At 40.6% G+C, this 27,264-nt stretch overlaps 1 protein-coding gene across 1 annotated transcript in view; it reads left to right on the top strand.

The window, feature by feature from the left end:
• PCLO (piccolo presynaptic cytomatrix protein) overlaps positions 1 to 27,264 on the top strand; it is a 535,987-nt gene that overhangs the window by 21,350 nt on the left and 487,373 nt on the right. The window contains exon 4 of the mRNA XM_077807877.1: positions 1,240 to 2,610. Coding sequence (XP_077664003.1) covers positions 1,240 to 2,610 — 1,371 coding nt within the window. The remainder of the gene's footprint in view (positions 1 to 1,239; positions 2,611 to 27,264) is intronic.

Raw genomic sequence — 27,264 nt, 5'->3', positions numbered from 1 at the left:
ATGTCCTTTCTGAAATCCTCTGGAGCCCCAACTGCAACTGTGCAGATAGCCTTCAGGAGAAAACAATGGTGTATTTGTTCTGCTCTCCTCTCTTAAAACAGTTATGGGGGCATAAGAAGAGAGCAAGAATGGTCGTGAGATTAGGGTCGTAGCCTGGGACTCAGAAGAGCTCAGTTCAATTCTTTTCTCTGCCATACTTCCTGTGAGGCTTTGAGCAAGTCATGCAGTCAGTTCCCCACCTGTAAAATAGCATTTCTTTCCCTCACAGGGCTGTTGTGAGGAGAAATACATTACAAATTGTAAAGGAGTACTTGTGGCACCTTAGAGACGAACAAATAAATTTGTTCGTCTCTAAGGTGCCACAAGTACTCCTTTTCTTTTTGCGGATTCAGACTAACATGGCTGCTACTCTGAAACCTGTCATTACAAATTGTGAGGTTCTTGGATACTACAGTAATAGAGGCCTAGAGGTACAGAAAATAGATGAATTATTTGCCTTATTCTTTCCCTTTGTGTTGAATAATGAAGAGTACAATGGGGCTTATGGTAATTATTTTTGGATCTACTAAGCCTAATAATGATATGATTGCAGAAACACATAATTATGGTTCATGTAGGGCCATAATTTTTTAAGCAGAGCTCCTCATTTATTTCAGATGAAGACTTGTGCTCAGAAGTTGATTATATGAAATGGGTCTACATAAATATATGGAATTCATTAGCACACCTCTATTGTTAGTTCAATATGTTCATATAGAGCACCACTATGACTTTTTTGCTCCTATTATATAAAACATAACCAAAACTATAAACTAGTCCAGGAACTTGATAATTGCACAGTTAAAGGTAATTATGCATTCATTTTTGTTCTGATTATTATAATTATGGCTTTCATTGGCAGCATTAATTTGCCAAACTATTTTTGAGTATTATTATTATTTCATTATTACCATTTTCTTTTTTTAAAACTTTTTTTGGCAAATCAGTATTGCTGATGACTCAATGCTGGCAAATCAGTGCTGCCCCCATGAATTTCCACAGTGCTTGAAGTGTGGACTTGTTCTGATGGCCCGGACTGCAGGAATCAGAAGTGAAATGAAAAATTCAGTTGTATTTTTTTAACCATAAAGCAATATTCAGTGGTAATATTTCCCCCTCTTTTGGTGAACTTTTATCTGCCAAAAGTTGATTTACTAATGTTAACATAACATGACCCTAATTTTAAATCTTTTCCTGCAGGTTAAAGAATGGCTCTGTTTAAACTGCCAGATGCAAAGAGCACTAGGTGGTGATTTAGCTTCTGTTCATGGTCCTGTGCCACAGCCTCTTCCATCCAAACAGAAGGCAACCTTTCCACCTCTAACAACCAAAGCGCCCTCCCAGCCCCAGCAGCCTGCTCAAAAGAAAGATATTTCTCAAACACCTGCTTCTTCCCAGTCCCTAGAACCTCAAAAGCCCCCGCCACTGACAAAGCAACCATCCATGCCTGGCTCTCCCCCTGTGAAATCAAAGCAGCCACCCACTGTGCCTGTTACCCCGCACATCTCTCAGCAAATTGAACCCACTCCAAAATTTGGCCAGGTCAAGCCAACATTGGTCGAAGATAAGCAAAAGAAGCCTACAACTGACAGTGCGCCTGCCTCTTTAGCATCTGGTCTGAAACAGGATTCACAAGGTCCCAAAGCTCCGTCAACGCAACCGAAAGCAATGGAATCTCAGAGATCAGAACATGCCAAGCTGTTGCTGGGCACCCATCTGGCTGGGGATAAAGCGGTCCTGCCAGATTCCAAAACCTTACCACAAGTGTCACGGCAAAAGTCAGATCCTAAATTTGTTTCTCAGCCTGGACCAGACACTGTTGAGCCAACACAAATGAAAGAAGACCCTAAGAAGACACAAATAAAAGTAACCCCAAAACCTGATGCCAAGCAGGTTCCAAAAGGACAACAAGCAGCTGTAGGCCCCAAGCCTACCCCCGTGCAGCCAACACCTCAGCCTCAACAGCCTCAGAGAGCCCAAGAGCAACCAAGGCGTTTCAGTCTAAATCTGGGAGGTATTACTGACACCCCTAAACCACAGCCTACAACTCCACAAGAAACAGTTACTGGGAAACTCTTTGGATTTGGCGCGTCAATCTTTAGCCAGGCTTCAAATTTAATCTCCACATCAGGCCAACAAGGAGCTCAATCCTCAGGCCCTCTACTGGGGCCTGCTACAAAGCAACCCCCTCCACCATCTCAGGTACCACCCAAAGAGGCCAGTCAGGCTCAGCCATCTCTAAAAGCAGCACCTGTGAAAAAAGAAGCCAAGCCTCCTGTGGCAGAAAAGTCACAGCCACCCAAGACAGATAACATTGTAACCGTTAAAGGATCTGAATTAGAAAAGAAACCTATTGCTGCAAAAGACAGCAAGCCTCAAAATGCTGAATCTAAAAAATCTGCTGGGCCACCAGGACTGGAAAAAATTACCCTACCTAAATCAACTTGTACTCTTTGTAAAACTGGACTAAACATTGGTTCTAAGGATCCTCCCAACTTTAATACATGTACAGAATGCAAGAATACCGTGTGCAATCTCTGTGGATTTAATCCGATGCCGCACATAGTTGAGGTAGGCAGTGGCATTTATATTTACTCTATATACGTTAGCAACTGGTTTTCTAGATTGTGAATGTCAAAGCATATTTTTAATTAGCAAGTGGTGCTGAACAATTCTAATGCTTCATTTGAGAGCTTGTATTTTTTTAAATTAAATATTTCTGAAACTTGGAGGGTAATCAAAAGCTACTTTAGATGAATTTCCTGTATTTTAAAGGCAGATACTGTAGTAGATCTCCTAGGTTTTGAGGCAAAGGCAGACTAATAATAATGATGATTACTGAACCCTTTGAAATTAGTGGTATTATAGCATGGTAGATTATTGTACTCATTCTTTAGAGCTCACCCTGTGGTAAAAGTTCTCTTTCATGTCTGTCAGTATAGCAACATTAACATGGTTTATTTCCCTCTCCTCCTCCTCTTGATCAGTGAGCATTATTGAATGAAAGGATTTATTAATTGTTAGTCACTTTTCCCCGGCACAGTCTTTTAACTTCTCCCTAAATCTGTTAGACAGAGTTGTACCTGTTCTTTCAGGTGCCATTAATCACATTCTGACTCTTTACTGTATGTGGGAGGCAGACTCATTCTGATGTGCCCAAACCCCTGAAGTTTGAGGGATACATGTGTGCAAAATGGGCCAGGATTTAAACAGGCAACGATCAGAAAGCCATTTAACTGATAAAAGCGCTAGAGTTTGAGTGGGGCTGTTTATTGTTAAAATACGACAATATGTCTTTCCCATGTAGCTACGTAGCAAAATGTTTCCACAAAAGACAATTATTGGAACAGACTCTGTTTAACTCTTGTAACCACCATTCTTTCCAAAAAGGCAACATTTATTTATTTATTGTTCTTTCTTGCAAGAATTTTGAAAAAGAGGGAAGTGGTGAGGCACTTTATGTCAGTTTTTGAGCAGGGCAGAAAAATACCATACTTTCCTTATTGAGTTAGCAAGACCTGACTTGGTAAAAATAGACCACCAGCCAAATACTTGCAGGTAATTCAAGTGTGTAATTCAATCTACTTAGTACCTGAGAAAAGAAACTATTAGTTAAGGGTGTTTGGTATCCAAGTAAATAAACTAGAAATATCTATCTGGGTTAGATCATTGTGACATCACTGCCATAGCAGAGTAGAAGCATAGGAAGAATAGTGACAAGAAAAGAACATTCAATGTGTGTGGACTTTATCTCTTGGATTCTCTTCCTAACCACGGTATTGCCAACCCTTGAGAGTGTGAAAAACTGAAATCAGAGCCCCTTGCCCTTCAAAAAACACCAAACTAAACCAAACAACAAATTCTCACGTTCTTGTGTCTGTCTTCTGAATTTTTCAGTCTTTAGGGCAGAAATCCTGCACCTCTAGAATGTGAGATCATTTGGGTTTAAAATTCAGGTAGAGATTTTTTAAAAGTGACGGAGGGATTCAGTTGCAAAAGTCCCATGACTTTTAATGCGGCTTACACTACTAAATCCCATCATCACTTTTGAAAGCCCCACACTTGGCTGTTAAATAAATGCATTCACAAAAATGTGAGGCTTCCCCCTGACTTCCCTGCTGGTTCCATGTACCTTCTCCTAACACCTAAAGTTGGAAATTGGCATGCTATTTCCTTTTTTCCTCCCTCATCACTGTCCAACCTTCCTGCCTGGACTCCTTCTCTCAGTCTCCTAGTATTCCTCTCACCCCATCTCCCTTTCTGCTCCCCTTAATATTCACCACCACATTCTCTTCCCTTCAAAGTCTCCCTCCATTTCTGCTCAGTTTCCTGCCCGTTATAATCTCTCTTTCCCCCTCACAATATCCAGTACCTCACATTCTAATTTCCTTCCCTTGTAGTCTGTCTGCCCCCATGTCTCTCCTTCCCACCTAGTTGTCTTCCTCTTTCCCACAGTCCTTGGTCTGTTTTTCTTCCTGCAATATAAATTTCCTTAGCTGCTGTCCCATTTCTATGTTACCCCCCCAAGCCCTTTTCTGTTACCCATACCCTATGGTTTCCATCTTATTTGCTTCTTTCCTCTACTTCCCTCATTTAGCAAGCCACTCTAGCTAAATGTCTTTGTCTCCTCCCTGGCCACACATTGTGAAGAGGATGCAAGCTTCAGTCCCCCTGAGAAGAATGGGAGATGGTAACCTTTTTCCAAAGGGCAAAAAATCATGAGGAAGACCAAGTAATCCAGACATAAAAACCACCGGAAATCATGAAAATTGCAAGTAATATAATGGGAGTTAGCATTTTATTGACTCTGTAACTGTAGTGCTCAATATAGCTGGAGTGTGATGTGTTCTGTCAAAGGACAAGCAGCTAGTCAGACTGTGTTTATTACCAAACTTCACACTCTCCAACAACTGTTTTTGAAGGTGGGGTGGGCTGATTTATATGGGGATCAAAGGAAGGAATGCTCATAGCTGTTAGAATGAGATCAGGAGGGAAATTCACTCCCTCTGTTTAACATACACTCTCTCTTTTTATCCTTACTCTCTGAGTTCTAATCTGGAAAGACCAAATTCTGCTGTTTTAAAGGCTATATCTTTCCTTTTTTTCAAAAAAATCCTTCTGTCTCTTTATACTGAAGTCAGGATGGGTTTGGGGTCAGAAAACAATGCAACATCAGTCCTAAACTGAGCTTTATTTTGCAGTTGCTAATGCACAAGGGCAGTTCTTACTGTTGTTTGTATATCAGTCTATGAACTGTTACCTGGTACCTGCCAAAACATGAGATGTGTCCTTCATTACTTGGGAAACCAGAGGGAAAGCATGTGGTATAGGTAATAGATAAGGGCCTGGAGGACCTTGACACAGGAATGGAGGCAGCATCTAAGCAAATGTGTTTGAATGATTCTGATCCTGCCCCATTTAAGGGGCGCACAGTGAGGCTCCAAGAACAAGAAAACATATGCTGAGTTGATAAATATTCAGGAAAATCTAACCCCCCCCCAGTGCTTTTCAATCTTTGAGTACTTTTAACATGGAATATCCAGCATGCAGCCTGGTATCATGCTGTGGACAAGGGTGGCTGATACTTAAGAGGGAACAAGATGCCTATTTATAATAAAATATATTTGTTCCTGTCGTTATGTGACAGCACCTCACCTTTTGAAGCGTATTTCCTTCTCTGAATCCATTGAAAACAATCCCTGTGCTGATGAGCTCCAGTTAAACCTACAGGGCCAGTCTCTCAGTGGTGTAAATCAGCAAAGTCCCATGGATATCGATGTAGCTGCACTGATTTTCACAAACTGAGAGTATGGCTCATATTGCCTTTTTTAAAAAAGAAGCAATTGCTCTTTTTTTTCTCATTTGTTGATCTAGCGGACAAATATTTATTTACCTAAATGGTAATTTATCTGTGAAGTAAACTGCGAAGAATAATTAAATAAATGACACTTGATAGATTTCAAAGACTTACAGGGGCACGTAAACCTGGTGCATTAGCACAGAGCTGAGCCACTGTTCTTATCCTACCATTCACACAATGGGGAGGAGCATTGTTTACCAACTGTTTAATTAGCTTTTCTGTGGGTTTCCAGCTCGGGTAATTGGAAGCAGTTCTATTTTTAGTAACAGAATACAAGAAAATTGCAACTGTCAAAGCTCAGAAATGAAGACTGTGGCAACGACCATTTTGTGCATTTAAAGCTCAGTGTGGCTTTTGAGTGAATACTGAACAGGATCAGAACTGGGTGGCTAATATAATTGTTGGACATGCTGCAGGTCGGGGGGGGATGGCAGGAGGGAGGCATCGTGCCATGAAATAGCGTGGCAATAAACTACAAGGAGGATTTTCAAAAAAGAAAGATGAGTTAGAAACATCCAGAGGGAAAAGCTAGGAAATTAAAATCATGGAATCAGGATGGATGCTCCATAAGTATAACATCTTTATATAATCACATAGTCTATGAACAAAAAAAGGAAGCAAAATGATATATGAGGTGCGTATATAATGGTAGAATATGCAGTATGTCTAATCTTATAGAAATGCCAAGGGAACAACAGACCTAGAGTTCTTTAGTCTATTGATAGCTGTAAAATTATCCATAGGTATTGGAAGGAAAAAATGGTTCTATCTGTGAAAGAATTTATTATGGACATGGTAAGAGGAGTGTTTTTGGAATGGAAAATAAGTTGGGAGAATTTGGGGGGAAAATGGATGTAATTTCTGACCTGTGAAGGAAGGAACTATAATTCTAAGAAAGGGATGTGTGTGTGAAGACATAGCTTGCACATGACAATCTTAAATAGGGGAAAGTAATATTTATTATTAGGCTTATTTGATGGGGTTGTCTTCTGTGCAAAATTCTACAATTTGACTTCGAAATGGAATGTTAAAGTTTTTGCTATTTTGGGCCCCCACTTGTATTTACTAGACTTTATTAACATTAATACATAAATGATGATCTTCCCCAAAATAAAACAATGGTGAAGGGAGTGGGGAAAGTGGCTACATTGTGAAGTCCTTCCCCAGGCAGACTTGGTGGTATCATAAAAGCAAAGAGTTTAGCAGCATTCAAAGATCAGCCATTTATTTGGGCAGAGTTATAATACAAAATATGAATAAAATAAAGTTTTGCAATGAATATAAACCTTCATGCTTCAAGACATAAACAAACTTCTAACTTTTGGAGCTAGCAGGACATTTTCCATGATCCCATAACCGCCTACTTCAGGGTCTCTTACACTTTTTTCTGAAGCAGTTGGCACTGGTGTAGATGGCCCCTGATCTAACCCAATATGGTAATTCCTATTTTCCAAACTCCCACTGAAGTCTGAGGGGAAAATGGAGCATCGACATCAGCAGGTGACCCATTTTGTTTAAATGCTTCAGGAGTTTATTCAGGCCCAAACACTAGCCTTTAAAAATAATGGAAATCCAGCCCAATTGAAATGAGTCCCTGTAATTAAATATCCAAATGTGGCAGGGGTTCTTTAAAGCAAGTCTCTGGAACACTTTAAAGTAATGAGCCATCCAAGAGTGTGTAATGAAAATGTCCATCCAAGATTGTCATGAAAAGGTCCAGAAAGCTGTACTGTATCATCTGCGATGATATCCATTACTTCTCATTTAGTAACAACTGTGCACTACATTGTCTGCCCTTTAGAGAAAACCTGGACATTCTGCTAGTTGAACTCCTGCTAGAGTTTTATAGAACTTTTTTGTTGTATTGTGTTGGGGTTTGTTTATAGAATAGCGGGTATCTAGAAAACCTAGAACACAATCGAGAAAAATCTGCTGGTTGGACTATGAGGAATCCCTATCGTCCCTCACAGCTATCCATTTTCAGCAGCAATATTTTTTACTTATGACATTTAAAGCCTTTCTCTAAATTATTATTATAAACAGGTGCATGCTAGGAATGCTTTGCTCCATAACAGTGTCTTTATTATGCAAAAATGGACAGGAAAATGCAATGTATATGAATTCACCATGGTTCATAGAAGTTGTATCCATTAATTGATAACAACCACTTATAATCAGGGGATTTGTAAAATTCCTTTTACAGAAGACTGTATCTTGCATTTGAGCCAGACACAAAATAACCAATCACACAATATGCAGAATTAATGAAGAAAAAGTTTCTTCATTATCAGCACAAAATGAAATTAATTTTACACCAAATCAAGCATTCCACATTTCATAATGAACTTTGATTGTGTAGTTTGTGTTAAAAATACCCTCATAACTGAGCAATTGATGTTTGTCCATATTTTTATAAAACATATATACAATTGAAAGAAATAATTCATAGATTCCAAGGCCAGAAAGGACCATTATGAACATCTTGTCTGACTTCCTTTATAACACAGGCCATAGAACTTCCTTAAAATAAATTCCTGGAACATATTTATTAGGCAAAACATCCAATCTTGATTTAAAAATTGTCAGTAATAGAGAATCCACCATGTCCCATGTTAAGTTGTTCCAATAGTTAATTACTTTCATTGTTAAAAATGTGTATCTTATTTCCAGTCTGAATTTGTCGAGCTTCAGACTCTAGCTACTGCATCATACCTTTCTGTGCTAGATTGAAGCAGGTACTTATGGACTGTAATCAAGTCACACCTTAACCTTCTCTTTGTCAAGATGAATAGATTGAGCTCCTGAAGTGTTTCACTATACGGCATGCTTTCTAATCCTATAATCATTCTTGTGGCTCTTCTCTGAACTGTTTCCAATTTCTCACATCCTTCTTGAGTTGTGGACACCAGAGCTGGACAGAGTATTCCAGCAACAGTCATACCATTGTCAAATACAGAGGTAAAATATAATCTCTACTCCTATTTGAGATTTCCCTGTTTATGCATCTCAGGATCACGTTATCTCTTTTGGACACAGTGTTGCACTGGGAGCTTATGGTCAGTTGGTTTTCCACCATGACCCCAAATCTTTTTTCAGAGACACTGCTTTCCAGGATAGAGTCCCCCATCCTGTATGTATGACCTACATTCTTTGTTCCTAGATGTATACATTTACATTTAGCCATATTAAAATTCATACTGTTTGCTTGAGCCCATTTTACATAGTGATCAAGATCACTCAGCAGCCTGTTCTGTTCATTATTTACCTCTCCCCCAATTTGTGACATCTGCAAATAATGCAAGTAATCCAGACCTGCTGATTTAAAAATGTCTAACTTTAGTAGCTGCTGTTTAACATCCTCCTGAGATTCTGGTGGAATGGAAAGAGTGTTATCATATGATATGACTACATGATCTATTTTTTCCGAAATACAGAACAGAAATATTTATTGAACACTTCTGTCTTTTCTGCATTGTGATGGATAATTCTATCATTTTCATCTAGTAATGGATCAATACCATTGATAGAGTTTTTTTGTTCCTAATATACTTATGTCCTTAACTCTGCTAGCCATAAATCTCTTCTTGTGTCCCTTTGCTTCCCTTATCCATTTTCTACAATTCATAGCTTTATATGCATTACTATCAATTTATATTCATTACTATCAGTTTCCATTTACTTCCATTTGTTTTATATATATATAGAAGTCTCACATCAGGCCTTCACTTTTCCTTTAAACCAGGTTGGATTTTTAATGAATATGGCTTTCTTCCTCAATTGTAGCTTTTTGGGCATCTAGTAGAGAGTTCTTAAACAATTCCCACTTATCATTCACATTTTTCTGATTACGTTCTTCTTCCCAGCTGATTTGGCTCATAATCGTTTTTAGCTTTCTGAAACTGGGCTTTTTAAAACACCTACTGTTTGTCCATTATAAATGTGATCAAGTCATGATCACTTTTACCTGACTTACCAATTAGTTTTTAGTTCTCTGATCAGTTCCTCTATCTGTCAAGATGTGGTCTAACATAGAATTCCCCTTTGTTGGATGCAACACCTTTTGAGTTAGGGAATTGTCATCTATAATATTCGAAAATTCCAAGGATGTTTTAGTACTGGCAGCGTGAGACCTCCAGCGTATGTCTCTCAAATTGAAGTCCCCCATGATCACAGTTTTTTTCTCCCTATACATTGTAGATAAGGTGCATAAGGAGCCATTCATCTTGTTCCCTAGTGTGATTTGGTTGTCTAACGCCCCCATCTTGTGCTTTATCTGTTAGGACATGGATCCCTAATGTGGGATGCGCCTTCAGATGACATAATAAAAACTGACCATGGGTAAAATTTTCAAACGCACCTAACATCCGTGTTTCAAAAGTGACATAGACACATAGGGCTAGAGTCACAAAGGTGACTTAGGACTTGCAGTGCTGTGCGTGCAATTCACAACACTGAGTTAGGCGCGCAGGCTCCCAATACAATGCATGGTGAGAGTCAGGCACCTAAGAATGGTATTCACAAAAGCCAGCACGCTAGGCAGCAAGCTGCTTAAGCTAGTCAATAGGAGATGCCGATGAGCGGGGTGTGTCTTAACCCCAGCCCTCAAAGAGAGTTAGGTGCCTAATTCTGGGCTGCAAGGAAGCATCTATCTCTGCTTGGGATTCACACTTGGCTACCGACGCTGTTTCTGGGTAGAAAGATGGAGGCTCACGCCTAACTCCACACAAAATGACAGGGTATGAGGGAAGGGGATCATGAGGCCTCCCTTATAACTTTCAGCTCAGATGACCGGTATTCCCCCAGGATGTGGGAGAACCTCATTCAATTCCTCCCTCTTCCTCTCACGTGAGTGCCCAAACCACTGGACTCTAAATTAATTTGATCTTTCTCTGGCCCAATGCATACTTAATTATGTATACACCATGGAACAGCTTCAACAGGAGGGATTGAGAAACCCACACCAGAATTCCCCATAGCTCAGTGGTTAGGGCATTCACATGAATGGTGGGAGACCCATGTTCAACTGCTTTCTCCTCATCAGGTAGAGGGGTGGAATTGAATGAGGTATTCTCATATCCTGGGTGAGTGAACTCAGTGTTATAATGGAGGCCTCCCTCAGTTTTGTGTGGAATAAGGCAAGCAAGATAGATATAGCAATGCCTTGTTTAAGAATCCTGCTGGGGCTTAGGTAAGAGAGAAGCTTCCGGGCACCGGCAGAATCTTTGGAGGATATGGCTGGTCTAAAGGCCAAAAGCAAGGCCCTCCTGTTGCTGACACACTGGGCTAATCCTCCTACCAGGAATGAAATGTCATGGTGGAAAAAAGTGTCTGGACCATCCCCAACCTCCATTAGGGCGATTCTGCTTGTATCATGATTGTACCACTACTGGGAATCCACTCATAAATTAATGCAGCGTAAGTGTGGATAAACTTCTGATGAGAATTCTCTCCTTTAATGGTGATTCTAAGGGCTACAGCCTATGGGCTCTTGTAAGCAGTGCCCCATGGGCCACTGGAAGAGACAATGTGGAGGCACTAGGGCACCAAAATCCATTAGGATGAGTGTAGGTCTGGGGAACTCTGTGCTGGGAGGGCATACAGCAAGCCTCAATGGAAAAAAAAATTAAGAATGATTGCTATCTCAGTACTTTTTTGGCCTCCTGTAGTATCTGAGCACCATGCAGTCACCCACCTTTGACACCCCTCAGAAACCTCTTTGAAGTAGGGAAACATTTACCTCATTTAACAGAAGGTAAACTGAAACAGGCACAGATTGTGGATTGCAGCGTGTGACACAGTTTGGAATTGAACCCAGATATTCTGAGTTCTAGTTCAGTGCCTTCACCACAAGGGCATCTGCTCTCCTCTTGCAAAAAAAAAATATCCTTCTCCCTCGCACCTCGTTTAGATTTTCCGCATAAGGAGGAAATCAGGGACTAACTCTAGAGTCGGAGAAAGACTGACAGTGCCTCTCGAAGTAGGTATTTGATCTTTTGCTAGTGTTAGTCTCTTAATTCTTTTGCTTCTGTTTCCTCTGCTTATAAAAGTTTCCATTTTGCCCTCCCGAACCCAGAACGGCAGGGGTAACTAAACATTGTAGATACAGACAGTGGGGTGGAGATGTAAAGCTACACAAGGCCAGCTGGCTTTTATTAGTATTCTAATGGTGGGTGTTAGTATGAGCTCCAAAGAGCTGACGGCTGTAGCAATACATTTCATACATGACCTGCTCCTGTCTCACTGCCAATTCTCCATATCCAGAAGGAATACTCTGAATTCTTCACCTGTAGATCTTGTCTATTTCTTAGCACCTTTCAGGATGAAAAATGCTTGATCATCATGATTGGCATAAGGCTTTAAATGCTGATCTTGCAGTCTAGTTTTTCCTCTGCTATTAGGACATCAGACAGCCTATAGACTAGAGCAGTGGTTCCCAAACTTGTTCCGCCGCTTGTGCAGGGAAAGCCCCTGGCGGGCCGGGCTGGTTTGTTTACCTGCTGCGTCCGCAGGTTCGGCTGATCACGGCTCCCAGTGGCCACGATTCACTACTCCAGGCCACTGGGGGCTGCTGGAAGTGGCGGCCAGTACATCCCTCGGCCCGCGCCGCTTCCAGCAGCTCCCATTGGCCTGGAGTAGCGAACCGCGGCCACTGGGAGCCGCAATCGGCTGAACCTGAGGACGCAACAGGTAAACAGCCAGGCCCGCCAGGGGCTTTCCCTGCACAAGCGGCAGAAAAAGTTTGGGAACCACTGGACTAGAGCATTAGTGAGGGTCAACATGAAGTCTGAAACCTAAAGTAGATAATCTGAAGAATTACTGACTTGGCCTTAAGACAGGAGATTTTCTCCTATTTTATTTCATCAGGAATTTGCATCATGCTGACATTATCAAAGAAATTTTCTAAAGTCTTAGCTTAGCTTGGTTGTATCTAAGCTTGACATCACCCAAGGAACTTTTTATATTTATATTAACATTTTAAGGTGTTTTTTCTCTACAGTGTTTCTTTAGTCACAGGATCCTTCTTGTCTTTCACCTCAAGTAAATGCATAATTTTAGTTCATATTGTCTTGAGAAAGAAACAAAAATGCTGATTTTAGGCATTTTAAGAACTGGTCTAGGCTTCATGCACCTTGATGACCAAAACAGAGGAGACTCAGTAAGACACTGTGATACATTTTTTTCAAAAATGATTTGTGATTTTGGGTGCCCCAATTTTTGGGTGTCTGAATTGAGATACTTTTAAGAGGCTTTATTTTTCAAAGGTTCTGAGCACCTTTAAACATACAATTGTGTTGTTAACCTGGGACTGTGTATGTATATATTATCTTTCTTACATGACCAGAAAAATAAATAGCACAAAATCTTTTTCGGTACTGAGAGAAGATTCGGTTACTGCTGGTCTTGCCATAGACACATCATGGAGTGTCTTATTGATGTTGTAACCTACCCATAAGCAAAATGAACAGCCTGATCTCTTCCTGGGAAGAAGTACAAAGGACATGACTGGGGCATGATATCTGTGGTGAGACTTCAATGTGTCTGAAACCTACAGCGAGACTTCTTGACAATTGCCAGCTCTCATGGACTCACATAGTCACCTCTTTATGCATTGTAAGCATACATGCTCTTTTTCTATCTAACTCATAAAGGACGACTGGTATCCATGCTTTATAGTCAAATTACTGGGACCAATAAGATGGCTATGTATATCTAGTAATACTCTGGCAAGAAGTTCTACTGTAACATGTATGTGCATTCACTGGGGACATATCTTATTTCCCACAAGACGATCTGTACATGTTGTCAAGGGAGTTAATAAGTCCCAGTTAGCACATGCAGTTAAAATTTCATATTATACTGTGCCAACCAAGTGGATAGTGCTCATCAAAATAGTATGATAAATTAATAAAGAAATGTTAGTGCTGTGATGGCAGTATAAATCCAGAAATGCACTTGGGAACCAGTACTACACCCTTTTACACCCAGTAAGGTTGTACGCGTGTAATCAACAGCAGTATTTCAATGCATTATAACCATCTGGATGATGAATAACAACAGTAAAAATATGAGGGGATCTTAAGGTGTAAAGAGAGAGGCCCACACATGAATACAGAGGAGATATTCTGACACAACATTACATAAAGAATAAGAACCTTATTTGAAATTGCCTGTGTAACTGTGACCGTTATTTCTGGAAGGATTTTGTGGAAATTGAGACGGTTCTGTGGACAAAAACCAAGGTGATTCAGGACTTTGGGAGAATGTTACTTATGAATAAAATTGATTTGGCCAATATATTTGGGGACAGGGAATTCTTATGTCATTAAAGTGGAGTGGAAAAGAGAGGATTAGATTCATGCCAGAAAGCTGTTTGAGATGCTGTCTTATAGTATTTGAAAACAAGATGTCATGGACTGATGCTGAAGAAAGGATTAGCAACATTTAGGCATTCAGGCAGAATGTCTTTACACAAAGGATGGTTGGAGTAGAAAGAGAGTGTCATATTTTGTTACAATCATCAACAAAAGGAAATAAGGTAACGTGCATCCATTTTTGAGGGTCCAGGGTATGTGTTTGGGTGGAACAACAAAGAGATACTAGTCACTAATTGCATTTTGGGGGTAAATCCAGATGCTGAGACAGTGAGATAACCAGGGCTTCTGAGGACAGGGGCCAGTAGACCATATGGTGGTCTTCTGTTTTTAGAGCTCTCCTAGATTAATATCTTGTTGGGTTTTTATCAGATGGACTTACAATTGGAAATAGTCTAGTTTTCATGTAAGGAAATATTAAACTGAACATAAGAAACTTGTCTTCTAATTTATATCCTCAACCAATACAATGATTTTGGGAGATTTGTGTCCTAGCAGATGGACACAGTTACTAAACAATTCCAGCTAGTCAGAAAACTGTAAATATTTTTTTTCAGTTCTTAATTTTTTAAAAAAATAATTGAGTACATTTTCAGGCTGATTTTCTGCTTTGGAACTCCACTCCTATCTATAGATGATTGAGTTTAAACAAATTGATCTTTTATTGTAGAAATAAGTATATATTTCCACCAATACAATTTCATTGAAGTTAATGACAAAGCCTATAATCAACTTTCTGATTTAACTTAAACTGTCTGAGCCTCTGTAAAACTCTGTAAAGTTAAGAAAAAATGTTACTTTTTGTAGGTAGCCTTGAGATTAATCTTTTTAATGCAGTGGAATATTTTTGTTTATATGAAATGCGTTACAATGTTGCGGCATGTATTCTTCTCTAAAATGCTGATAAATATTCTGCAGTGACTGGCATTTTCAGTCTATTTAATGGGAATTATCACTTCTCATATTTAGAGCACAAATGAAGCTCATTGGAATCAACAGAGACTCCCAGGTAGAGTTATTGGAAAATGTTCTCCCCGCCCCACACCCATGGAAAATTTCATCAAAAACTAAAGCAGTTTTGTCAAAATTTTCCATGGAAAATTTGGGGTCTTGGTGAAAAATCAAAATCTGAAATATTTCAGCCAAAAATGGTGAAAATAACATTTTGCCTGATGCCTCACAGTCTCCTCAGTTTGTGGTGAGAGGCCGTGCTTCATGGAAAATGAAATCTGGTTGTGGAGGCTGTTCAATGGAGGAAAACAGGAGCATGATGCATCCAAGCCACAATTCATTTGAAGCACTACAGAGGCATTTCATAATCAAAATATTTTGGGATTCAGACAACTACCATTTCCCCCCCCCCCAGTTTTTAGCTATTCAGTTTTTTGATAATAAATAGAAGATTTCTGCAGAAATGAGTCACTTTTTAAGAATTTTTTGTAGACAAAAATGTCATAGAACTTTGAGAATTAGTTTAGATGGGGACATTTTGATCTGCCCTTCTCCTTGTTATTGGTCATCTTCTGTTGCTTACATTGACTTCAGTGAGCTTTGGTTCAGGACTTCAGAGATTACAGTGAGTCTGAGTGTTTTTTCCTTATATTATGGAAGAAACAGGTTAAGAGTGGAAGGAGAAATGTTAAAGAGAAATAGTCTAAAGGACATACCATATATCTAGCAAGTATAAATAGAGGGTAAAAAATTAACAGGGTCTTTCGGAACACACACATACAAAAAGTTAGTATTTGTAATGCTCTCATCATACTTATCGCAGATTTGATATACAAAGTTATTACTTCTTATTACAAGATCTTGTCGTTATACTTATCTGTCAGTATATTAATTTCACGGTGTCTAATTTGGGTACCGGTCCTCTAAGCAAGAACACAATGTAGATTAAGTTAAGCTATTATTCTGTGACACTTCTGCCAAAAAAAAAAAAAAAAAAAAAAAAAGAAGATTTTTCAGGGGTTTTTGTTTTGTTTTGAACGTAACTGAAGGGAGTTAAAGATTTTGGCCTAAATGTCCATAGAAAAAGTGACTGGTGATTTTTGATGCATCAGTTTTTAGCTGTACAGCTTGACTTCCTACCCCTGAAAAACCATCCTTTTTAGGGTGACCAGATGTTCTGATTTTATAGGGACAGTCCCGATTTTTGGATCTTTTTCTTATATAGGCTCCTATTACCCCCAACCCCCGTCCCGATTTTTCATACTTGCTGTCTGGTCACCCTGTTTTAAGGCATTGTTGTAATGGTGTTGGTCCCAACAAGGTGGGTGAAGTATTATCTTTCATTGGACCAACTTCTGTTGGTCTTTTCCCCAGACCTGAAGAAGTGCTCTGTGTAAGCTTGAAAGCTTGTCTCTCCCACCAACCGAAATTGGTCCAATAAAAGATATTATCTCACCCACCTTGTCTTTCTAATAAGCCTGTTTACGACTGTCAAGTCTGGGCATCCAAAATCACTACTAATTTTGAAAATGTTGGACTTTTTGTGCATCACAGAAAAGGCTGAACAGCACTATTGAGTCCTGGCAGTTACTTTACAAACTTCTGCTAATGCACTTTGGTTCTGACCTACAGCATATTGTTGTTCCGGTCCTGAACCACATTTGAGCAGAGCATATTTATTGTATTCTGTGTAATGGATTTTTAGATTCCTATGAGGCCAGCATACTTGTGACTCGATTGAGATTTAACCCAGCTATCTAAAGAGGTGGAGCCCTGGCATTTATCTTCTATATCATCTAGCGCAGGGGTTCTCAAACTGGAGGTCAGGACTCCTGAGGGGTCACAAGATTATTACATGGGGGGTCATGAGCTGTCAGCCTCCACCCAAAACCCTGCTTTGCTTTCAGCATTTATAATGGTGTTAAATATATTAAAAAGTGTTTTTAATTTATAAGGGGCTTGCACTGAGAGATTTGCTTTGTGAAATGGGATCACCAGTTCAAAAATTTGAGAACCACTAGGGGGGTGTCTCCTAATCAAAATGTAATTTCTCGTATGTGTGGGAATCCTTTTTAATGTTTTGCTCTAGAGTGAAACTATAATTAATACTGTTTTCTCAAACTTGTATGAAAGATACCAGTCCTCTGGAGTCCACCAAATGCCAGGCCTTTGCAGCACATGACTGTTCCTGCTCCTGAATTCCTGGCTTGACCTTGGCTTGATTTGGATTTGTACCCTGATACCTGACTTGGACTCTGATTCTTGGTACCAAACCTGGCCTGGAATCTAACTACGAACTCCTTGGCTACTCCCAGCCTCACGTTGGCACCTGTTCTGACCCTTGGCCCGGACTGCCCTTGTGGGGATCCTGACGCTATGTGTTGTAAAGGGCCTGCCGTAGGTAATCAGTAAAGCTGAGTGGGGCTCAACTTTGACTTGGTTACAGAGTGCAGATTCCTATTGCAAATATATTGCAAGCTTTTTGCTACAAACTGTAAGATCTGGCAGACCCCATAAAGAGCAGCCTCTTATACTGATTTCTCCAAGGTCCATTAGTAGGTTGAACCAGCAAAGCCACAGATTTTTCTTCGAAGTTTTGATTCCTGCCCTGATTGAATTACAGTACCCATGAGCTTTGAGGAAGTTGTGGACTGGATTTGAATTTTGCATCTGGTCCCTTTGTCTGAACTTGTCAGATCCAAATCTTTAGCTCTAAACATCCCCAAACTTTGGGATACTTGAACTTTGCAGCTTAAGCCTCTGTTTCTGTATATGGATTTGCTTCCTCACATTGCTTTGTTTTGAGTAATTTAAAATTTTAATCAGATTTTTTTTCTTCCACAAGGGCAGTGGGGAAGAAAGGAGGTCAGGTTTACATCAAGCCCCAAATCCGGATATTTTGCTATAGTGGTTAATCGTCTTCCCATTATAGAACATCTCACAAAACATTTGCTTTAGCACCGTGCACAATACATACATACTGTAGAATGTGAGGTTTTGAGGACTTTCCAGCTATTCGTAGGACACTATAAGTATACTAAAACGTAAAACTACTCCACAGTGATCCATTCCCCAAACTCTCCAGTTAAATCCCCAGTTAATAGGATTTACAGGGCATTTCATGCTTTTAAATAACATGTTTTGCTTGGATAACTTTGTTGTGAATAATTAAAAGTCATTTTTCCTGTGCACATATTCTGAATTTTTGGACCTAAATTTCATACCTCCCAGTGTTTCAATTGGCTAAAGCAGAAGCAGTGACACTCAGGTTTTGCCCTGCTGTCCTTCCCTAAATGGAGATGGAAGGGTGGATAGGCCAAACTTCTGGGCAGCCCAGATTGCAGGAAATTTCCTGCTTCAACTAAATAGGAGATTTGGGGGCTCAAAATGGGACAGTCCTGCAAAACCCAGGACTGTTTGGAGGTATGAAATGTGTTATTCACAGAAAAGAGATCCCTTGCTTTTACTTATCAAGACATATGTAGGGAGAGTTGACGCATTCTTACTCAAGTGAAATCCTACTAGAGCTGATACAGCATTTTACTTCATGCTCAGCAGAAAGTAATTATTAATTATTATCCTTATAATAAGAGGAATCAGGATGAATTGTTGGGGGCTTTCATCAGTATGCAAGATATATATTTTTATAGCAGATCTGGGAAAACTTTGTTTTTTTTCTTTCTAACCTATTGAAGAAACTCAATTGACTGCAAAGTATTTCTGTCTGTGTGTGTAATTGTAATACTTAGATTATTTCTGTGTGTATGGTTAATTCGGTGTTGCGTGTAGTGCCTCATTTAGCTTTTCAGTGGGCAGAGTGGGTCTATCATCTAGAAGGAGTCATTGTGGAATTGTTTGTTTGGGTTTAGGTTTTTATCTATGGCGACTGGTGCTCAAAATGTATACAGAGATCAATACAGTCTAAAAATAATTTTGGTTGGAAGTTTCTGGCTTGCTGTGCCTGTAATGATCTCGGGGTTCATTAAATCAACCAGTGAATGAGAAATGAATGAATAAATAAATAAATAATAAATAATAAAACAAACTGGAGAACATCTCTGTGAACTGCTGCACGCAGCCATGTGGTGTTCCCACCTCACATCTCCAGGGCACCTCTCCAAATTCCTGTGTTCATAATACTTTCCCTTATGAGGGAGCATCTTTAAATTATAATCTTCTACAAAACATATCTCTACATCTTCCCTCTTAAAGAAAAACAAAGGTGTGTGTGTGTGTGCAGCTAATAACTATGTAATAAAACATGGAATAAATTCTCAACTTATATAGTACATTTCTGTAAACCCAATGTATAAACTACCTAGGGCGGAGAGGTTACCAGCACATCGGTCTCAAGTGAGTCTTTACCACTCAGTTTCCTCAAATACATCTTCTCCAGACAGATTAGCAAATCTCGATGAGTCTTTCAGGATGTTTAATCTTCTGCTCTGATCTTCTCTGTATCAGCCTTCAATTAGAGACTGTGTTGTTCTCTTGTTCCTTGACAGTTTCTCCTTAATGTGTTGACGATAAAGGATCAGTCAGATGGGAAATGCCAGAGTCCACATCTAATGTCAATGTGTTGGAGCTTTCTGGGATTACTTATAGATCTCTTCGATTACATCAAAATGTGTCCCCCAGTCTGTCTGGACTACATAAAACCTTAGATGCAGCTGTTCTTTAATGGTACCCTTTTAGCCCAAGTATTAGAGGTGTGATTCCTCAGGCATACTCTATCACCTTTGAGATCACAGGCCCTCTTGTCAAAATAATAATTCTGCATCCACTTCTGATTTTGTTTCATCTTCCGTATGGTTTCACTGTTATGAGAATCAAGAAATTGGTAAATTAGATCTGATCCTTCTTCCCATTAACAGCTGAGGTAGAGATGAAAATCCCAATATATTGCAAATTGCCTAAAATCTGTACTGGAGAATTGCAGTCCATTATTTCTAAAGCCTTCATCTGGAATTCCATGTCTGGAGAAGGATTCCCTTCATGCCAGCTATCACTGACTTACTATTAATACTGTGCAGTTTGCAAATTTCTGGATACAGAGAATGATAATTTGTGACTATTAAATAATCCTGTGATTGCCAGGTTAATAAGTCAGTGTCTACCTTCTTATAAGGCTTTTGTGGAACTTGATGAGGTCTCAGTAGCTCTGCCTGTTGCATGGCTTGTATTTCAAACTTGAAAAGCAGTTAGTAATGTCGTGATTGACCAAAATAGCACCTCTTGTGCTTGTTGTTTGCACTTCTCAATTCCTAAATGACCGTCGTGGATCTTCTGGTCATTCTGGGCATTCCAGTCGAAAACCAGACACCTGGCAACCTCTACAGTGACATTTGCAATGAGACTGGAATATTGTTGAGATGTATTTAGTAGAGAGTTTCATTAGACTTCTGCTGTAGCCTCATTATGTAATCTACCCTGTCAGTAATCCATATGATGAAAATATAATATCTTTGCACATACATGGATATTCAGATGGTCATTTATTAATTTATATCTGGTGCTCTACTGCTATCTTTGTGAAATCTTGCAGCTATGTTGTGTTTTAAATGAACAATGTTTATTTCTCTCTGATATGCAGACTCATATGGGTTCTTCCTGGCACATTTTTTTCATCTGTGGGGAGATAAGTTATTACAAAAGCATAATCTCACGGATGGTGACTATTTACAGAGTGGACTATCCAATGTGGTATCCTAAATTCCTAAGTTCTTTACTTACTCCTTAATTCTGTGCTGCTTATCCTCCATTTATATTTACATATCTGTAGTTTAATAATTGCTTCTGGTATCCACCTGTGGCCTCAAGAAGGAGCGTTCAGAGTGATTTCCATTTGGAACCTGAGAATACAACCTGTAAAATGCTTCTACTTACGTGGCATGCAGAGTTCCTCTATCTAGCCCCCTCTTTCCATACAGCAGAATTGTGGTATTTAGGAAATTCCCTGTATACCGAGGAAGTGGAACAGGAGGATTTAGCTCTAATTTCAGAAATACGGATTTTAAATATATCATGTTCCTCGTGGTTAAGCATAGAGGGATACCGATAGCTAAAAACAATCTTTCCACTAGTGCATTTTTCCTGTTTTGTCACATCTTTAAATATATTTTTCATGTACTGTTTACATTCAGATAAAAACTCTTACCTGTTGTTGACGTATCTATTCTGCTGTTGCCTTTATTGCTTGTTTCTCTCTGATTGACCTTTTTATGACGTCTGGCACACTAAGACACTCTGGAATGAGATGTATCTGTGCATTTTGTATAAAAGCAAAACTGACATAAAAACCTCTTTCCTGCTACTCTGCATCATTTTCTCTTCTCTTATTTTCAGCCATACCGTAGCAGTTATTCTTATTGCCTATTTTCCACCTCATAAAAAAGTTAAATGTGTGAACATCTCACTTTATTTAGGTTTCAGGGTAGCAGCCGTGTTAGTCTGTATTCGCAAAAAGAAAAGGAGTACTTGTGGCACCTTAGAGACTAACACATTTATTTGAGCATCAGCTTTTGTGAGCTACAGCTCACTTCATCGGATGCATAAAGTGGAAAATACAGTGAGGAGATTTATATACACACAGACCATGAAAAAATGAGTGTTTATCATACACATTATAAGGATAATTACAATGTGTATGATAAACACCCATTTTTTCAAGGTCTGTGTGTATATAAATCTCCTCACTGTATTTTCCACTTTATGCATCCGATGAAGTGAGCTGTAGCTCACGAAAGCTTATGCTCAAATAAATTGATTAGTTTCTAAGGTACCACAAGTACTCCTTTTCTTTTCACTTTATTTAATTATTGAAAACTAAGACCCGTTTTTTAAACATTACTAGAAATTAAATTAGACATGTGGAAAAGAGAAGGTGCAGATGTGAGGCTGATTGTTTTCAGGTTACTTAAATAAAAAAGTAATAAGACCATTTGTTAACATAAGTGTGTTTCTATTCAATTATATTCTGTTCACATATTGAACTAAAAGAGGATATACCAAACTTGAAGCCAGCCTTTCAGCCCAGCCCAGTACATGGAGTAATTTCTAGACCATCATTGGAGTTTGAGGATTCTGTTATCTATGTAGTCATCTATTTATGTGGCTTCCATCGCTGTAGTATTAAAGTCCCTACAGCAGTGGTTCTCAAACTTTTTCTTTTGTGGACGACTTGAAAATTGCTGAGAGTCTCGGTGGACCACTTTAATGATCTTTCCAAATGTGTGTACCGTTAGCTAACTGTTGTAGAGTGCTTTGGATAAAAGCGCTATATAACAAAATCAATAATAACATTTTTTTGTTCTACAAATAAAAAGCACACAACTCATATTGTAATATCAGTAGTCTTACCTTTCTAATGCAATGGATGTGCCCTCTCTTCCCCACCACAGCAGCCCCCGAGCTGGGGCTGGGAAGGAGGGCCATCTCTCCCCACCAGCTGCAGCCCTGGAGCTGGGGAAAGTCACCTCTTTCTCTGGCCGCCACAGCTCTGCACATCCCAAATTCCCCCCACTCCCTCTTCTCACCCCACTGCCCCCTCCCAGCTACCCCCTATTCCTCCTAAGGCCACCACCTCACCTTACATGTGCCTCTTCTCCAGGGTCAAGGCACCTAATTAGTGGAGCCATGCCATGCCAATAAGGTGGGTGGCCCTTCATTCTCTTGTGTGCAGCCACCCAGGTGTGCAACTTAAAGGGAACTATCCGCGGATCACCTGAATGGAGCTCGTGGACCACTGGTGGTCTGCGGACCACAGTTTGAGAAACTCTGCCCGAAAGGATCAGATTAAAGACTGCTTGGGTTTCAAGTTTGCAGGTCTACATCCTACATCAGCATCCTGAATGGCTAGACATGATGCCAAGTTACATTGTACAGATATGAACTTTCCCAAAGTTCATCGGCGTTCAGCTGGGGTAGCATGAGATTTTAGGCATCTGTACTTGGTATGAGTGATTTGCAGAATCAGGCCTGCTGCTGCTACTTCTTGGGATTTTATGTACATTTTGTAATCCTAATATTTTATTTTCATTACAGACCATGAGTTGTTGGATTGTTTATTGCTGATTCTTCTTATTTTTTGTTTAGTTGTTCTCTCCTTTTGCTATCCTTCCCTGATTTGTTCAATCAAAAGCTCCATGGGCCGGATCTCTTAGGCACTCAGATACTGCAGTCTTGAGGGCCATATATCTACCTGGAAAAATAGATCCATAGCCCAGTAAAGTCCATGGATATAGCTCCATTGACTTCAATGGTCTTTGGATCAGGCCCTATAGCTGGAGATACAGTAAAAAGAAAAGGAGTACTTGTGGCACCTTAGAGACTAACCAATTTATTTGAGCATGAGCTTTCGTGAGCTACAGCTCACTTCATCAGATACATACCGTGGAAACTGCAGCAGACTTTATATATACACAGAGAATATGAAACAATACCTCCTCCCACCCCACTGTCCTGCTGGTAATAGCTTATCTAAAGTAATCGTCAGGTTAGGCCATTTCCAGCACAAATCCAGGTTTTCTCACCCTCCACCCCCCCACACAAATTCACTCTCCTGCTGGTGATAGCCCATCCAAGGTGACAACTCTTTACACAATGTGCATGATAATGAAGTTAGGCCATTTCCTGCACAAATCCAGGTTCTCTCACTCCCTCACCCCCCTCCAAAAACCCACCCCCATACACACACAGACTCACTCTCCTGCTGGTAATAGCTCGTCCAAACTGACCACTCTCCAAGTTTAAATCCAAGTTAAACCAGAACATCTGGGGGGGGTGGGGGAGGAAAAAACAAGAGGAAATAGGCTACCTTGCATAATGACTTAGCCACTCCCAGTCTCTATTTAAGCCTAAATTAATAGTATCCAATTTGCAAATGAATTCCAATTCAGCAGTTTCTCGCTGGAGTCTGGATTTGAAGTTTTTTTGTTTTAAGATAGCAACCTTCATGTCTGTGATTGCGTGACCAGAGAGATTGAAGTGTTCTCCGACTGGTTTATGAATGTTATAATTCTTGACATCTGATTTGTGTCCATTTATTCTTTTACGTAGAGACTGTCCAGTTTGACCAATGTACATGGCAGAGGGGCATTGCTGGCACATGATGGCATAAATCACATTGGTGGATGTGCAGGTGAACGAGCCTCTGATAGTGTGGCTGATGTTATTAGGCCCTGTGATGGTGTCCCCTGAATAGATATGTGGGCACAATTGGCAACGGGCTTTGTTGCAAGGATAAGTTCCTGGGTTAGTGGTTCTGTTGTGTGGTATGTGGTTGTTGGTGAGTATTTGCTTCAGGTTGCGGGGCTGTCTGTAGGCAAGGACTGGCCTGTCTCCCAAGATTTGTGAGAGTGTTGGGTCATCCTTTAGGATAGGTTGTAGATCCTTAATAATGCGTTGGAGGGGTTTTAGTTGGGGGCTGAAGGTGACGGCTAGTGGCGTTCTGTTATTTTCTTTGTTAGGCCTGTCCTGTAGTAGGTAACTTCTGGGAACTCTTCTGGCTCTATCAATCTGTTTCTTTACTTCCGCAGGTGGGTATTGTAGTTGTAAGAAAGCTTGACAGAGATCTTGTAGGTGTTTGTCTCTGTCTGAGGGGTTGGAGCAAATGCGGTTGTATCGCAGAGCTTGGCTGTAGACGATGGATCGTGTGGTGTGGTCAGGGTGAAAGCTGGAGGCATGCAGGTAGGAATAGCGGTCAGTAGGTTTCCGGTATAGGGTGGTGTTTATGTGACCATTGTTTATTAGCACTGTAGTGTCCAGGAAGTGGATCTCTTGTGTGGACTGGACCAGGCTGAGGTTGATGGTGGGATGGAAATTGTTGAAATCATGGTGGAATTCCTCAAGGGCTTCTTTTCCATGGGTCCAGATGATGAAGATGTCATCAATATAGCGCAAGTAGAGTAGGGGCTTTAGGGGACGAGAGCTGAGGAAGCGTTGTTCTAAATCAGCCATAAAAATGTTGGCATACTGTGGGGCCATGCGGGTACCCATAGCAGTGCCGCTGATCTGAAGGTATACATTGTCCCCAAATGTGAAATAGTTATGGGTAAGGACAAAGTCACAAAGTTCAGCCACCAGGTTAGCCGTGACATTATCGGGGATAGTGTTCCTGACGGCTTGTAGTCCATCTTTGTGTGGAATGTTGGTGTAGAGGGCTTCTACATCCATAGTGGCCAGGATGGTGTTATCAGGAAGATCACCGATGGATTGAAGTTTCCTCAGGAAGTCAGTGGTGTCTCGAAGGTAGCTGGGAGTGCTGGTAGCGTAGGGCCTGAGGAGGGAGTCTACATAGCCAGACAATCCTGCTGTCAGGGTGCCAATGCCTGAGATGATGGGGCGCCCAGGATTTCCAGGTTTATGGATCTTGGGTAGTAGATAGAATATCCCAGGTCGGGGTTCCAGGGGTGTGTCTGTGCGGATTTGATCTTGTGCTTTTTCAGGAAGTTTCTTGAGCATATGCTGTAGTTGCTTTTGGTAACTCTCAGTGGGATCATAGGGTAATGGCTTGTAGAAACTCGTGTTGGAGAGCTGCCGAGCAGCCTCTTGTTCATATTCCGACCTATTCATGATGACAACAGCACCTCCTTTGTCAGCCTTTTTGATTATGATGTCAGAGTTGTTTCTGAGGCTGTGGATGGCATTGCGTTCCGCATGGCTGAGGTTATGGGGCAAGTGATGCTGCTTTTCCACAATTTCAGCCCGTGCACGTCGGCGGAAGCACTCTATGTAGAAGTCCAGTCTGCTGTTTCGACCTTCAGGAGGAGTCCACCTAGAATCCTTCTTTCTGTAGTGTTGGTAGGGAGACCTCTGTGGATTAGTATGTTGTTCAGAGGTATTTTGGAAATATTCCTTGAGTCGGAGACGTCGAAAATAGGATTCTAGGTCACCACAGAACTGTATCATGTTCATGGGGGTGGAGGGGCAGAAGGAGAGGCCCCGAGATAGAACAGCTGCTTCTGCTGGGCTGAGAGTATAGTTGGATAGGTTAACAATATTGCTAGGTGGGTTGAGGGAACCATTGCTGTGGCCCCTTGTAGCATGTAGTAGTTTAGAAAGTTTAGTGTCCTTTTTCTTTTGTAGAGAAGCAAAGTGTGCGTTGTAAATGGCTTGTCTAGTTTTAGACAAGGGCCTCTCCTTCTGCCCCTCCACCCCCATGAACATGATACAGTTCTGTGGTGACCTAGAATCCTATTTTCGACGTCTCCGACTCAAGGAATATTTCCAAAATACCTCTGAACAACATACTAATCCACAGAGGTCTCCCTACCAACACTACAGAAAGAAGGATTCTAGGTGGACTCCTCCTGAAGGTCGAAACAGCAGACTGGACTTCTACATAGAGTGCTTCCGCCGACGTGCACGGGCTGAAATTGTGGAAAAGCAGCATCACTTGCCCCATAACCTCAGCCATGCGGAACGCAATGCCATCCACAGCCTCAGAAACAACTCTGACATCATAATCAAAAAGGCTGACAAAGGAGGTGCTGTTGTCATCATGAATAGGTCGGAATATGAACAAGAGGCTGCTCGGCAGCTCTCCAACACGAGTTTCTACAAGCCATTACCCTATGATCCCACTGAGAGTTACCAAAAGCAACTACAGCATATGCTCAAGAAACTTCCTGAAAAAGCACAAGATCAAATCCGCACAGACACACCCCTGGAACCCCGACCTGGGATATTCTATCTACTACCCAAGATCCATAAACCTGGAAATCCTGGGCGCCCCATCATCTCAGGCATTGGCACCCTGACAGCAGGATTGTCTGGCTATGTAGACTCCCTCCTCAGGCCCTACGCTACCAGCACTCCCAGCTACCTTCGAGACACCACTGACTTCCTGAGGAAACTTCAATCCATCGGTGATCTTCCTGATAACACCATCCTGGCCACTATGGATGTAGAAGCCCTCTACACCAACATTCCACACAAAGATGGACTACAAGCCGTCAGGAACACTATCCCCGATAATGTCACGGCTAACCTGGTGGCTGAACTTTGTGACTTTGTCCTTACCCATAACTATTTCACATTTGG

Source organism: Eretmochelys imbricata, chromosome 1 (assembly GCF_965152235.1).
Source record: "Eretmochelys imbricata isolate rEreImb1 chromosome 1, rEreImb1.hap1, whole genome shotgun sequence".
Taxonomy (NCBI): Eukaryota; Metazoa; Chordata; order Testudines; family Cheloniidae; genus Eretmochelys; species Eretmochelys imbricata.
This window is presented reverse-complemented; position numbering and strand designations above follow the sequence as displayed.